Consider the following 14842-nt stretch of genomic DNA (forward strand, 5'->3'; position numbering starts at 1 on the left):
AAATGGAATTAAGACCGACACCCTTGGCTCTATTAAGGAGGAAGCAGTCAGATTTGCTAGTTGATAAGTGATTGCAAGATTTTGGAAAAGATTTTGTACCATGACTTGGTAACTGATCTAGTCACTATCTGACAAGGAATTGGTTAAAGACTCTCGATGGTGCTTTCCTATCAACATAATCCAGTTAACAACTACTTTCTTTATTTCACTCTTGCTCACTCTGTCTCTTTTGATTTTTATGATTTTTTGGAAATTTTTTAATTTTATTTATTTATTTATTCCTCAAACTTTTACCCCCTTTAGCCTTGATTTTTTTTTCTGTTCTTTATTTTTATTTTTTACCATTTATCTTATTTCATTTTATTATTATTGTTGATCCAACGGTTCAAGTAGAGTCCAGACCTACAATAGTTCCTTAGTAACCAGGGAGCTAGTGTTGCAACATGACAACTCACCATCAGGGCGTTAGTAGAAGTGTTCAAGAGGCCACTCGAACCCTATCACATAGATAAAGTTCCATGTAGAGTTCACCCCAAATGAAATGCTGGCTACAGACCTCCACCACAACCGGCCTCTATACATCACGACCAAGATAGAGGGATATGAGATGCGGCTCTTATTGATCAAAGAGAAACTATTAAAGGGCTGCCAATGGAAATCATAAACTTCAACGGTAATGCATGTATCACATAGGGGTCAATCGAGCTACCGGTGGCTATTAGGCCATTCTCCATCAACTAGGAATTCTAGGTGATTTCTGATAATACAACATATCATGCACTACAAGAAAAATGAAAATTAGCGACAGTTTAGAAGATAGCTAAAGGCCGATTGCCGCTAGAAATAAGATTCTCTAGCGGCAGTCGTTTAAAACTATCACTATAGAATAATCGATTGCCACTAAAAGTTGTGGCGCAAATGAGGGCTTCTCACTCTTTCTGCTCTCTTTCCCTCTTGCGCGATCTCTCTCACAGTCGACGTCAACCTCTCACCACCAAACGACATCCAAGGACACCTATTAATCTCTTTCTCTCTATCTCCCCTTTCTCATTCTCTGCTCGCTCTCTTTCAGTCTCTCTCTCACGCGATCTCTCTCTCACAATCGACGTCGACCTCTCACCACTAGATGGCATCCAAGGACACCAGCATCAATAGGTAATCTCTTTCTTTCTCTCTCTCTCTCTCTATATCTATCTCTCCTTTTCTTATTCTCTGCTCGCTCTCTTTCAATCTCTCTCTCGCGCGATCTCTCTTTCTCATGATCGACGTCGACCTCTCACCATCGAACAACATCTTAGGACACCAACATCACTAGGTAAACTCCAAAGGTTTAGAAGGAATCACTGGTTTTGGGCGTACAAGCTGTAAGTTTTGGGACACTGCTGGATTTAATTTTAAACTAGGGTTTTTCTTTTAGTTCTAGTAAAGAATGTTTTTTCTTTTTAATGTTGTATTTGTTGCAAGCGACCATGGAGATTCCAGTGAGCAAGGATACACCACAAAAGGTTACTCTAAAATTGGTGACACTAGGGAAAGCACTTCAATTAGTATGTTTTTTTTTTTTTTTTTTCTATTAATTTACTATGTAGAAGAATAACAATCCTAGCAAAAATGTTGAATCAAATTTTATCCTCTTTTGTTTGCATAAGTGTTTAATCGGCTATGTTTAATCGGCTACTGCAGAAATAACAAAAGTAAATTGGTTTTTTGTTATTTTGCTATGCTTAGATAGAGAATACCATCTATAATGAGAAGCCATAAAAGACTTAGATGTTATTGACCTGATTTGATGCAGTAAGGTTGGACATTATGTGAGAAATAAACCAGGACTATGTTATAGAGAACACAGATCCTCCTCTATGTGTATGAATATGTGCTCTTACAGAAATTCATGCTTGTTTGTTGATCCATATGTCCGGTCAAGCATATAGCAGATAGCTTGGTGAAATGGATTATTTAAATTTCTATTTCCATGTGGATTTAATGATTGTGTGTGCTTTTTAGGTGAAGTATTTTGTTATTTGGTAAAACTATTATAATTTTTTTTCTTAATTCTGATTCAAAGTGGATGTTATTTGAGTATTCCACCTAGGAAAATAACTTGGAGATTTCAGGTTTTATTTCTCTTTTTTGGTAAATTTTCACTGCCTGGGTGACTTGCAAACAATGTGCCCCTGTTTTTTCCATACTAGCCCATTACAACTTGAAAACTGTGGCTCAGAGCTATAGATAAGGGGAAAAGAAACTAGAGAGGGAAAAAGAGAAAACTGAAATGAAATTAAGAGGGAGAGATTCAAGGTTAGGAAGCGTATACCAAGTGATAGAATTTTTGTTCATACTCTGAATTCTGAAATCAACTTTTGTAGGCAATAAAGAAATACCATGTCCAAAAAATAAGTACAACTGAGGTGGATGTCATATCAAAATGAGACAGTTATTGCCTTGATGTCAGATCAGAATGAGGGTGTCTTTTGCATTGATTAACTGAAAATATTGACTTCTAAAGAGTCAAAAACAGAAAACACTCAATATTACATACAGAGTTGGCCAGATATGAAAATCTACCAAATTACTAACTTCCCCCATCCATACCCTCATCTGGCCTCATTACAGAAAGAGATGATTAGGTACCAGAGAAAGGATAGTGTTAAACTTACTGCAACACTATATTTGCCTCTAGGATATGATCCCTCTAAAGATGGTCCCCTTCCATGTCTTGTGTGGTCTTACCCTGGAGATTTTAAAAGAAAAGATGCCGTTGGACAGATCTTTGGTTCTCCTAATGAGTTTGCAGGCATAGGCCCAACATCAACCCTTCTTTGGCTGGCCAGAAGGTATTTATCTTTCTTGTACCCTTAGTGGTTTTTAACTTCTTCCATCTTTCCTAGTATGATTGATTTGTTTGTTACCACATTTCCTTTTGATAGAATCTCTCTTATAGGATTTTGTGATTAAATAACTTTGGGACAAATATAATTAATGTTCCCATGTCCTGCAGATTTGCTATTCTATCTGGTCCAACAATACCAATTATTGGTGAGGGTGATGAAGAGGCAAATGACAGGCAATCTGATTCCCATCTTTCCAGGAAAGGTGGTTTCTTTCTCAAAGTCCTGTAAAGTTCCATTTTGTACCCAAATGCAGATCCTATCTATCTAATAAATGCGGTCACTGGTTCTCCTATCTTGTCTCTTCACATATCATCCTTACCAATGGAATCTCTATTTCATACCCTGCTTCAGATTTCTGTTTACATGCTTCTCTTGTTATCCAATAGTTCTTTTTTTTTTCAGTTTTTGTTATTAACCCCAAGCTTTACTTCCAGTGGAAGGGTGGAAACTGTTAAATTTTATTAGATATCCAAAAATACCTGGGGAAGGGGGGGTTTAAATACCTTACCCCTTAGAAGCTATACAAGTTGGTCATTGGTTCACAAAAACAATCAGCCTAATAACCATTAAAAGCCAAAACCAAAACTGACTCTATTCCATCTAGTAAAAGGAAATTTCTTTTTCTTTTATTATCAATTCAACTGTTATTAAATCTAGAAAAACTAATTTCGATAACTTAAAATTTTAGAACTTTATCCATAGATCTAACTTGTCTTAAATAGGTATGTGGAGCATCTAGTTGCTAGTGATGAAGCTGTAGTCGAGGAAGTTATATGGCGGGGGTAAATCTTCTACAAAATTTCTCCCTGATGAACATCATTGGTATATTAGTATATACATTATGACTTGGTTTTTCTGGTCAAACACTTGTTTTAGGTGGCTCATCCAAACAAAATTGTTGTTGGAGATCATTCTTATAGGGCATTCATGACTGCAAATCTCCTAGCACATGCTCCTCATCTCTTCTATTATGGAATTTCTCGCTTTGGACTTACAATAGAACACTTACTCCTTCTAGTTTTCAGGTAATAACATCTTATGACTTGTCTAAATCCATTTTTACTTAACAAATTGTCAAGAGCTTTTGCTTTTTCTCTCCTTATCTGCAATGATTTGCATTTCATGCCTTTTTACTCTATGTTGTCACTGTTGTGGAATGAGGACAAAACACTTTGGGAGGCCACTAGTGAAGGGAAAGGAGATACATCATATGGATGGCCGAACCATGCAGGGTGGCTGTGTGAAATTTCAAAAATTTTTCTCCCTTCCGGGAATCCTATTCCTTGATTTAGAAAAACTGTATTTTTCAAGGTTCATTCTTGAAACAAACCAGACCAGATCTAAAACCAAGATTAAGGGAGGGATATACCTGATACGGAATTAACAGTAGTTCCCAACGTAGGTGTTCATGCCCAAAGAGTTCACCAAATCCGTCTTCCACTGAAGATGACACAACTTATGGTGAGGTAGGATCAGCAAAGAGATTCTTCAGTAAAAACCCCAATTCTTCAGCAAGAATTACGCAGGGATGTGAGCACAATTTCAAGATTGAGTCTTCTAGCAAGAAACAATATCAAGATACAATCTTGATCACTCCAAGAACTGGAGATCGAACAGGGTAGGGTGGCAAGAGTAGAGAGAAGATTTGAGATTTGCAAAAAGTGTTTAACAGAATGATTTCTCCCTCTATTTATAACTTCTCTAGATCAGCTTCCTAATCCTATCAGGAAAGGGTTCTTTGATCCAAATCTCTACTTGGATTTGAACTCTTAAGTGGATAACACATATCTTATCCTCTTGCTAATCTAGAAGCAAATCTAAACTCAAATTCGCCCATCTCTTATTAATCTCATTAAGCCAGTTCAAATTAGGCTTTAGGCCCATTAAGTCATCAAGCTCACTTCTCTTTTATTTGGTGGCTAGCTTGGCTCTCTTTGTATGGCGTGGGACCCTAACATTGATCTCCACAAAAACCATATGGGTTCAGCCTAGCCTTTGTTACAAGGCTTGGCTGAATTCACTACTGAAGATAGTGAACCATTGAACCCATTAGTATGGGCTCTTACTAGGCCCAACATTTACACTAAATGGTCATTGGGTCCAGCCACCTAATGAAGGCCCAAGGACTATGGTCTTAAATGAGATTAATCCATCAGGTAAAAGCCCTAAATGGTCATACACTTAACCTCTCAGCCCATAATGATCAAACACTATCTGACAAGAGTGGACCTCTCCCTTGGTTGCAAGGTACAATGTTGCACTCTTTGCTCACATAGATCCCGACAATTAAAATATTTTGCAAACATTTTGTGAAATTATAATATATGTATACCTCTATATAAATATATTTTCTAAAACAAATCTCAACAATTTTGAAATCAACTGCCGGTAGTTTTAGGTTTCCATCAGAGAGTGCATTCTCCGATCATTCACTTTGTTCGACAAAGGGGCTGATTCTGTCATTATGATCACCCACTCAGGTGAATTCTCAGATTGCCCCAATATACCTATGTTTTGACCCCCGCTAAGGATCTCACTGATTGGCATATCAAAGACAGTCCATCCAACACCTAGTGCAGTACCATAATCGAGTCTAGGGGTCAGGTGTAATTTTTCAGTTTTGACCATCTATCTCCAAGGTTTAGGGCATAATTGAAAAATGGTCTAGTTTAGAGTTTCAATCAAACCTACACTACATGTGCTTCAGGTCTCACTCTAGCAGTTGAGACAAGCCACCCCAACCGACTTGACAGCACATTAGTGTCAACCATGGCAAGAAAAACCTCCATAGGTCTATCCAACAGCTGTGAAGATTCTAAACTAACATGAGTCTCATAAGTGTCTAATTTAAGGGTATTATACAGAAACACGCCAGATATAACATGAATCAATTATGCATTATTATTCATTTACAATAAATGTCAAAATTACATCAATCCGATTGGAGCTAAGGGCATACATTGTCTAACAGTTCCCACTTGTACTTAGGTCCAATCGTATACAAGCCTTAGTCCCAAATTGTCAACATGTTTCGCACACACTTTCTAGGTCAATGGCTTAGTTAATGGGTCTACAACATTCTCCGTTGATGCAACATTCTAAATCAGGATGCCTCGTCTAACAACAATCTCCCATAGATCTAGTGTTGTGACACTTGATACATTAGGCAGTCTCACTTACAGAAATGTGCTTGGCTTGGGTCGTTGACAATTTTTCTACTACAGGACCCCATAAAAAAGATGCAACCAGATATGGACTTTCTACCATCTGGATCTGAATGGAAGTCGACATCGATATATCCTAGGATCTGTAGTGAACTACCATCGAATACCAGACAAAACTCTTTTGTCATTCGAAAGTATTTCAGTATGTTTTTCACAGCTATCTAGGGCTCCTGTCCTATGTTTGATTGATATCTACTTACCACACTCACTGCCTGAGCAATGTTAGGCCGAGTGCATAGCATGTCATACATAATGCTCTCTACGGCTGAGGCATAGAGAACCTCTCTCATGCCTTCAATCTCCTCGGGAGTCTTGGGAGACATACCCTTGGAGAGAGTGACTCCGTTCCTAAAAGGAACATTTCCTTTCTTGGAGTTCTCCATGATGTATCTCTTGACAATTTTGTCAATTTTAGTAGACTGGGATAATCCTATTATCCTCTTCGATCTATCTCTATAGAGTCGAAATCCCAAAATGTAGGAGGCTTCTCCAAGATCTTTCATGGATAATTGCGGTGAAAGCCACACTTTCACCGTAGTTAACAATCCTACATCATTCCTAATGAGTAGAATGTCATCTACATACAGAACAAAGAATGTAACTTTATCTCCTATTGTCTTATTGTAAACACAGGGCTCATCTGGATTCTGCTCAAAGTCAAAATATTTGACGGTAGAGTCAAACCGGATGTTCTAGCTCCTAGAAGCTTGCTTAAGTTCATATATGGATCAAATAATTTTACACACACTGTGTTCTTGACCTATAATGTTGCTGTATGTAGATATCTTCAATAAGATATCTGTTCAGGAACGCAGTTTTGACATCCATTTGCCAAATCTTGTAATCATAGTATAGTGCTACAGCTAGTAGGATTCTAATGGACTTAAGCATGGCCACTGGTGAAAAGGTTTCCTCATAGTCGATCATTCTTTTTGAGTACCATTTTGCCACAAGACGAGCTTTATAGGTCACAATCTTATCATCAGGGCCCTTCTTCCTCTTGCAGATTCATTTGCAATAATTGCTTTCACCCCAGGGATGGGTTCACAAGAGTCCAGACCTTGTTGGTCTCCATCGTGTCTATCTCAACTTTCATGGCATCTACCCACTTCAAGGAATCTATGTCCAACATAGCTTATGTATAAGTCACGTGATCTTCCTTACTGTTCATGGCTTCCATCAAGTAACTTTCTTGATCATAGCCATAACGTATTGGAGGCCTAGAAACCCAGGTAGACCTTCTAGGTTGGTTACTATCTAGAGCCTGTAGGAAATCTCCCATTACCTCTGGGCTCTCCTCATCAAGAATTATTTCCTGACGATGATTGTCCAGGATGTAGTCTTTTTTCAAGAAATAGGCATTTCGACTACAAAACACATTTTGCTCCTTTGGTCATAGAATAAGTAACCTATGGAGCTTTTGGGGTAATCTACAAATAGGCAACGACTAGTCTTGGATTCCAATTTGTCAGCACTTATTCTTTTAACATGTGCCAGACAACTCCAAATCTTCAAGTATCTTACACTTCGTTTCTTACCGGTCCATAGCTTATATGGAGTCTTATGAACGAATTTGGTTGGAACCCAGTTCAGCATGTATATCGTAATCTCTAATGCGTAACATCAAAAGGATATAGGTAATTCCGAGTGGATGAGAAGTGAACAGACCATATCCAATAGAGTCTGATTTCTCTTTGATACACCATTTAATTATGATGTAATAGGAGGAACTAGTTGTGATACAATCCCATTTTCCTTTAAGTAGTCCCTGAATTCGTCGGAGAGATATTCGCCTCCTCGATTTGTCGAAGGACTTTAATTTGTCTCCCCAATTGTTTCTTGACCTCTTGTCTGAACTCCTTGAACTTTTCAAAGGATTCAGATTTGTGTCTCATTAGGTACAACCATACTATGAGAAATCATCGGTAAATGTTATAAAATAAACGTGCTGGTTACGTATCCTAACATTCATAGGACCATATACATCAGTATGTATTAGTTCATGTGTGCCTGTAGATCTTTTAGGCTTACCTATAACTAGTCGTTTCATCATCTTACCCTGAAGGCAAGGTTCATAGGTTGGAAGATCTTCTACAGTTAAAAAATCCAAAGGACCATCCTTTATCAACTCAATGATGCGATCTATGTTAATGTGGCCAAGTCAGTAATGCCACAGGCACGTGGGATTAACTGTATCACGTGTTCTTTTCTTGGGGATTATTTTCAACAGTTTTGGTTAAGTTAGTTGCCAAACAAGGATGGAGAACATAGAGACTATTATCAAGTTCTCCGTAAGTGAGGAATTTGTTATTCTGTTTAATAGTAATCACCTTACTAAATAAAATAGAATAACCATCCATACACAATTTTGAAATAGAAATCAAATTTCTTCTCAAAGTAGGTACATAAAGACAATCTTTAAGAGTAATTATTCATTCTTTGTAATATAAATCTACAGTTCTTATGGTTGTAGCTACAACAATTGCAGATGTCCCCAAGTAAAGAGTCACTTCTCCGTCACTCAGCCTTCTGCTTGTCTTGAACCCTTGCAATGTGTTACATGCATTAGTAGAAGCCTCAGAGTCGATATAATATGATGCAGAAGTATCTAACAAATTGGTTTCTATGACAAAGGATTTGAAATTACCTTGCTTCTTAGTCTTCAGAGATTGAGAATAATTCTTCTTCCAGTGGCCGGTCTACTTGCAGAATTGACAAGCATCTAATGTTTGTCATTCTTCTACTTTTTAAGTTTGCTAACCTTTTTCTGAGGCTTCTTCTTTGCCTTCCGCTTTTTTTTGCCCGATTTTCCACCATCTACAAGCATGGTAATCGGCCTATCATTCTTAATTAGTTCTTCAGCCCTCTACAACATATTATTGAGTTCTTGAAGGCTAACCTTTAGCTTATTCATATTAAATTTCATGATAAACTGATTAAAGGAGGGAGGCAAAGAGTTTAGCACGACATCAATTTTGGTGTCAGCATCTATCCCTGATCTGAGAGCCTCCAATTCATTGATATAACCCATCATCTTTAGACAATGGTCATGAACCTGTTGGTTCTCAGTCATTTGTGTGGTCATAAACAACTTTAAGACCTTCTATCGAGTAGAACAATTTTTCTCTTCATACATGGTCCTTAGATTATCCATGATATCCTTGGACACTTTGATCTTATTGAATTGTTTTTGTATCAGATTGTCTAAGGAAGCTATGATATAACACCAAGCAAGAGAGTTCTTCTCCTTCCATTCTTGATATTTCCTCCTACAGGCCTCAGAAGCCCTATCACCCGGACGTTCCAGAGAAGGGTTTTTAACAACCTTGTCCAATTTCTCGGACGTCAAAACCAGCATAAGGTTATAGAACCAGTCGGCATAATTTGGTCCCTTAAGCTTGTTATCGTCCAACAATTTGGCGAATTGTCCATTTGCCATTTACGATAAAAGGCAATGCAAATTATTATTCTATAACCTAAACTGATTCATGTTATCTACATAGAAAAGACTTTTAATTTATGTTCCATTTTCATTTCTTCATCTCTAAGATTTCCCTTCCGTCTCAGTGATGGAGACACGGTTATGTCTCTGGAATTGTGAGAAATCACATACGGTGCATGGAGCCAACTGTTTTAGCTGCAAAGCCCCACAACTTTGTGTAAAGGATCATATCTACTCATCTTATGAGCTTTTCCTTTGGCCTCTATCAGACAAGGTTCACTGCCATTTTAAGTTAAACCTTTATGTCTAGTAAGTGCAGACCCGTCATATTCGTGAACGACAAGGTACTGTGAAAGAGTCTTCCATTTTAGGATAGGCCCCTCCTCATCGGTCTATGGCGCCCCTATCATCTTATGAAGCAAGCAAACAAACTCACTAGCAAATGGATAACCCAATTTTATGGTGCATCTGCTCATTACTGATAAGCCCACCTTCATGTTAATGATGGAAGGTCTTTAGAGAGCTCATCATATGAATCTCCCAATCACATACACTTATATATTTGGAGGGAACAAATTGTTACGACCCTAAATCTTATTTAGGTCAAACCAAAGCGACTCTCACTGACTTTCTTAAAGTCATATTCAAATGGGCCCAAAGCGGCTAGGGTTCCATACAGTTCCTCTTGGGGAGGAAGCTAGACTGAGGCCCATTGGAAAAAGATATCATCCAATGATCCTTAGGGCACCATGGCAATGATGTGCATCAGCTATGGTGTGCACAAAGAGCCACTAACAAATAAACATGGTCCTAGTGCTTATGGTCCATGTACGAAGCATATCACACATCACATACATCCACATGCATGAAAACTGATCCAATCAATTAAATCAACTGTAAAACCCTAATTAATTTAAGTTAAATCAATATCAGCCCATTAAGCCCATAATATTATCATATAACGTTATCCAGGTGTATGGGCTGAACTGCAAAAGGCATTTCGGCCCATATACCATTTATGCTGAAATTGGGTTATTGTAGTTTTAACATAACAAAACAGGGTTTTACAGGGTGGACCGAATTAGATCTTGTAATGGGCCACCAAACCCCTAGCCCATAACCGAATTTGGGTCAGAAAACTAACCCCATTGAACCATGGGTTTGGTCCAACCAGTTTGGACCAAATCAGGTGAAAATCGGCCTAGGGTTTGGTGTCCAATTCAAGATTTAATTCAAGATTGTGATCTAAAATTAATTACAGCCAATTAAAAACAATCAAGAATCAGCAAGAAAACATATCAAAGGGCTGTACGTGTGATTGCAAATCTGCAAAACAAAGAGTTAATCATAGATTGGGAATTCAATATTTGCAAATCACAGATTGCAGTTTCTCAAACTGCAAAAGGTCTTCTCTTCCTCCACGCTCTCTAGCAAGTCTTCAGACGTAAAAAAAATAGAAAAACCTAATTTTCTATTAATTACGTCACATCAAATCCTATACATTTTGTCTAAAAATAAAAAAAATGTTTACAGACCAAAATGAATAGAATTAATAATTGCAGCGTGCGCAAATCTTGGCGCCTTTAAAGAATTCAATCTCCATCACATGACAGCCCAAGAATCCAAGAAACAATTACCGAACCATTACATAATCATTAAATAATAAAATATAATTAATTTCAGATCTACACGCCCAAAAACTGGGAACCAATTCTTAGAAAAACTGCAAACTTGCACAAATCGGGTAGAACAATTTCTGCCCATTTGCATAAGTTCAAATCTGGTCTAAATTTGGTTCAAGACTTGAACTTGGCTTTGATACCACTAAAGGGAAGAGAGATCCATCATATGGATGGCTGAACCATGTAGGGTGGTTGGGCAAAATTTCAAAAATTTCATTCTCCCTTCCGGGAATCCTATTCCCTGATTTAGAAAAACTGCATTTTTCAAGGTTCGTTTTAGAGACAAACCGGACCAGATCTGAAACCAAGATTAAGGGAGGGATATACCTGATATGGAATCAATAGTAGTTCCCAACGTAGGTGTTCACACCCAAAGAGTTCACCAAATCCATTCTCCATTGAGGATGACACAGCATAGGGTGAGGTAGGATCAACAAAGAGATTCTTCAGTAAGAACTCCAATTCTTCAACAAGAATCACGTAGGGATGTGAGCACAACTTCAAGATTGACTCTTCTAGCAAGAAACAATATCAAGATCCAATCTTGATCACTCCAAGAACTGGAGATCGAACAGAGTAGGGCGGCAAGAGCAGAGAGAAGATCTGAGATTTGCAAAAAGTGTTTAATAGAAGGATTTCACCCTCTATTTATAACTTCTCTGGATCAGCTTCCTAATCCTATTAGGAAAGGGTTCTTTGATCCAAATCTTTATTTGGATCCGAACTCTTAAGTGGATAAGACATATCTTATTCTTTTGCTGATCTAGAAGCAGATCTAATCTCAAATCGGGCCACTATTAACTAATCTAATTAGCCCAGTTCGAATTGGGCTTTAGGCCCATTAAGTTATTAGGCTCACTTCCCCTTTAATTTACTAGCTAGCTTGGCTCTCTTTGTATGGCATGAGACCCTAACATTGATCTCCACAAAAGCCATATGGGTTCAGCAGCCTCTATTACAAGGCTTGGCCGAATTCACTACTAAAGATAGTGAACCCCTGAGCCTTTTAGTATGGGCTTTTAGCAGGCCCAACATTTACACTAAATGGTCATTGGGTCCAACCACCTTATGAAGGCATAAAGACTATGGACTTAAGTAAGATTAGCTCATCAGATAAAAGCTCTAAATGGTCTTACACTTAACCTCTCAGCCCATAATGATCAAGTACTGCCCGACAAGAGAGGACCTCTGCCTTGGCTGCAAGGTACAATGTCGCACTCTCTACTTGCATAGATCCCAGGAATTAAAACATTTTGCAAATATTTTGTGAAACCATAATATATGTGTATATCTCTATATAAATATATTATGCAAAACAAATCTCAACAAGTTTGAAATCAATTCTGGTAGTTTTAGGTTTCCATCAGAGAGAGTGTACTCCCTGATCATTCACTTTGTCTAACAAAGGGGCTGATTTTGTCACTATGATCACCCATTCAAATGAATTCTCTGACTGCCCCAATAGACCCAGGTTTTGACCCCAGCTAAGGATCTCACTAATGACATATCAAAGACAGCCCAATCCAACACATAGTGCAGTACCATAATCGAGTCTAGGGGTTAGGTGTAACTTTTTAGTTGTGCCCATCTGTCTCTATGGTCTAGGGGTCCGGTTCAGAGTTTTAATCAAACCCACACTACATGTGCTTCAGGTCTTACCCTGGCAACTGAGACAAGCCACCCCAACCGACTTGGCAGCACATTAGTGTCAGCCTTAGTAGAATAAGCCTCCCTAGGTCTATCCAACAGTTATGAAGATTCTAAAATAACACGAGTCTCATAAGTGTCTAGTTTAAGGGTATTATACAGAAATACACCAGATATAACATGAATCAATTATGTACTATTGTTCATTTACAATAAATGTCAAAAGTACATCAATCTGATTGGAGCTAAGGGCATACACTTTCTAACAACTAGTACTTATGTTGAGATGAGCCCTTTCATGTCATCCAATAAAATTAAGAAGCCTATATTACTTATTCATAGAGAAGAAGACAATAATCCAGGAACACTAACAATGCAGGTAAAGTTAAAGTTTTTGGTTTTATGGTACTGCTGTAGAATGCTACACGATAATCATATTGAGAGAGAATATATTTTCTTCTCCTATTCTTGTTTGTACTTGTCTCCACTTTTCCACTGAACCTGATTGCTCAAAAATGCTGATAACAACCTGACTGATCAAAAATTTGTGTATGGTTTTGGTTATAAGAACCAGAGTCGATAACTTTATTGTTGACTATGAAAGCTTTGTTCCCTTGTGATTAGCAAGTCATGTGGTTTATCACAGGGTTCTTTGGAAAAGTCTTTGGCCGGGCAAAGGGTTCAAAAGGAACAACTGTTTTGGGCTGAATTGTAATTGTAAATAGGGTTGTTGGGTAAAACATCCCAACTCTGTCTGTACTTTATCTGATGAGGCTCATTATTTGAAGTTTTAATGTCTTAAATATGCATTTATTGCACTTAGAAATGCACCAATCACGGCATCATAAAGTTCACACATTGTCTTAGGTTAATGAAACTTCAATCTAGAAGATTATCCTCTCCTTATTAAGGGTAAAAAGATTTTGATTTTGGCATCAATTTGGATCCTATTCAAAATTGAAATGATGAAAACAAGTTATTCAAAATACTAGAAAATTTGAATAGGTATTGGTTGAAATTTTGAAATGCTAAATATTTCAAATTTGCTTGAATTTGAATTATCTTCAAATTCTAAAAATTCAAACTTTGTGGTGAGATCTACTCGCCTCAGAGGTTTCTTTGAAGGAACCCTTCGGAGGCCAAGAGAATCCAAACTATGCAAATCTCAATATGAAACTATGAACAGGTTGAGAGCGTGAGAGTCCTTGGTTCAAGCCTACTGGATAGGCTGGCTTCTATCACTTTAAGCCTTTTTAAATACATAACATATGATTTTTGTGTATTTGCAGTTGTTTTCTCAATTACATTGCCCCAAACTTCACATGAACATGGCTTGTTGTTTATGAATTTGCAGACTATGCTAGAGAAGTTAAAGACATTGTATTCAAACTTGGAAGGACTTCCTCTTGATCGTATAGTTCCAACTATTGGCCTCAATATAGGTTGTATTGAAGCATCAAATACAAAATTTGTCTTCTAGGACCTGGGAGGTCAAGTATGTCAACTTCTTTCTTAGCCAAATCATTTCACTAGGTTGTGTTGCATGCATAATGAGATTTTCCGTTGTTGTTCCTACAGAACTCTATGAGATTTTGATGCCTAATAGTTGACATTGATGGGGTAAGCAAAGAGGAGTTACAAAGAAACTGGCTGCATATTGTACAACCTATCATCAATCTCTTACAATTCGGCTTGAGGAGATGAGAGTCAAAAGGCATGATTCAGAGCAATGGGGTTGCTGCCACAAGAGCTCCGTGAGCGAGTTAGATGGTACGATCAGTACAAGTGGTTGGAAACATGAGGGGAAGATGAAGAAAGATTGGTTCAAACCCTACTGAATTCTTGTACAAATCAAGAGTTTATCAAATTAAAATTAAGATGTATTTGTGATTCAAATATTTTGAATGGAGAATGGTTTTTCAAATTTTATTTGTAGATGTTTCTTTTTTATTTTTG

The 14842-nt window shown here is 37.7% G+C and overlaps 1 protein-coding gene across 21 annotated transcripts; it reads left to right on the forward strand.

Annotated features, from left to right (window-relative positions):
* The first annotated feature begins 617 nt into the window (after positions 1-617).
* On the forward strand, positions 618-14815 carry LOC104613051 (putative glutamyl endopeptidase, chloroplastic). 21 transcript variants are annotated; one of them, XM_088890767.1, is made up of 9 exons: positions 618-1155; positions 1299-1364; positions 1465-1547; positions 2681-2834; positions 2999-3093; positions 3614-3713; positions 3812-3916; positions 14241-14381; positions 14465-14815. In XM_088890767.1, the coding sequence occupies exons 1-6, from the start codon at positions 1127-1129 to the stop codon at positions 3628-3630; spliced, it is 444 nt and encodes a 147-aa protein (XP_088746893.1). In that variant the 5' UTR covers positions 618-1126; the 3' UTR covers positions 3631-3713; positions 3812-3916; positions 14241-14381; positions 14465-14815. The 21 variants fall into 21 exon arrangements, 5 of the variants coding, with proteins under 5 accessions (XP_088746893.1, XP_088746892.1, XP_088746891.1 ...); XM_088890766.1 differs by having other exon boundaries at positions 620-1155; positions 3614-3673; positions 3768-3916; XM_088890765.1 differs by lacking the exons at positions 3614-3713; positions 3812-3916 and having other exon boundaries at positions 640-1155.
* The last annotated feature ends 27 nt before the right edge of the window (positions 14816-14842 follow it).

Source organism: Nelumbo nucifera, chromosome 6 (assembly GCF_055504915.1).
Source record: "Nelumbo nucifera cultivar China Antique chromosome 6, China Antique-T2T, whole genome shotgun sequence".
In the NCBI taxonomy this organism is placed as follows: Eukaryota; Viridiplantae; Streptophyta; class Magnoliopsida; order Proteales; family Nelumbonaceae; genus Nelumbo; species Nelumbo nucifera.

What these genes read in the sequence shown, in the direction of transcription:
- LOC104613051 (XM_088890765.1), top strand. Translation starts at nt 1,127, where the DNA reads ATGGCATCCAAGGACACCAGCATCAATAG. An exon ending in TAGGGAAAGCACTTCAATTA is followed by an intron (nt 1,548 to 2,680) that starts GTATGTTTTTTT and finishes ATTTGCCTCTAG; the next exon opens with GATATGATCCCTCTAAAGAT. An exon ending in TTCCCATCTTTCCAGGAAAG is followed by an intron (nt 3,094 to 14,240) that starts GTGGTTTCTTTC and finishes ATGAATTTGCAG; the next exon opens with ACTATGCTAGAGAAGTTAAA.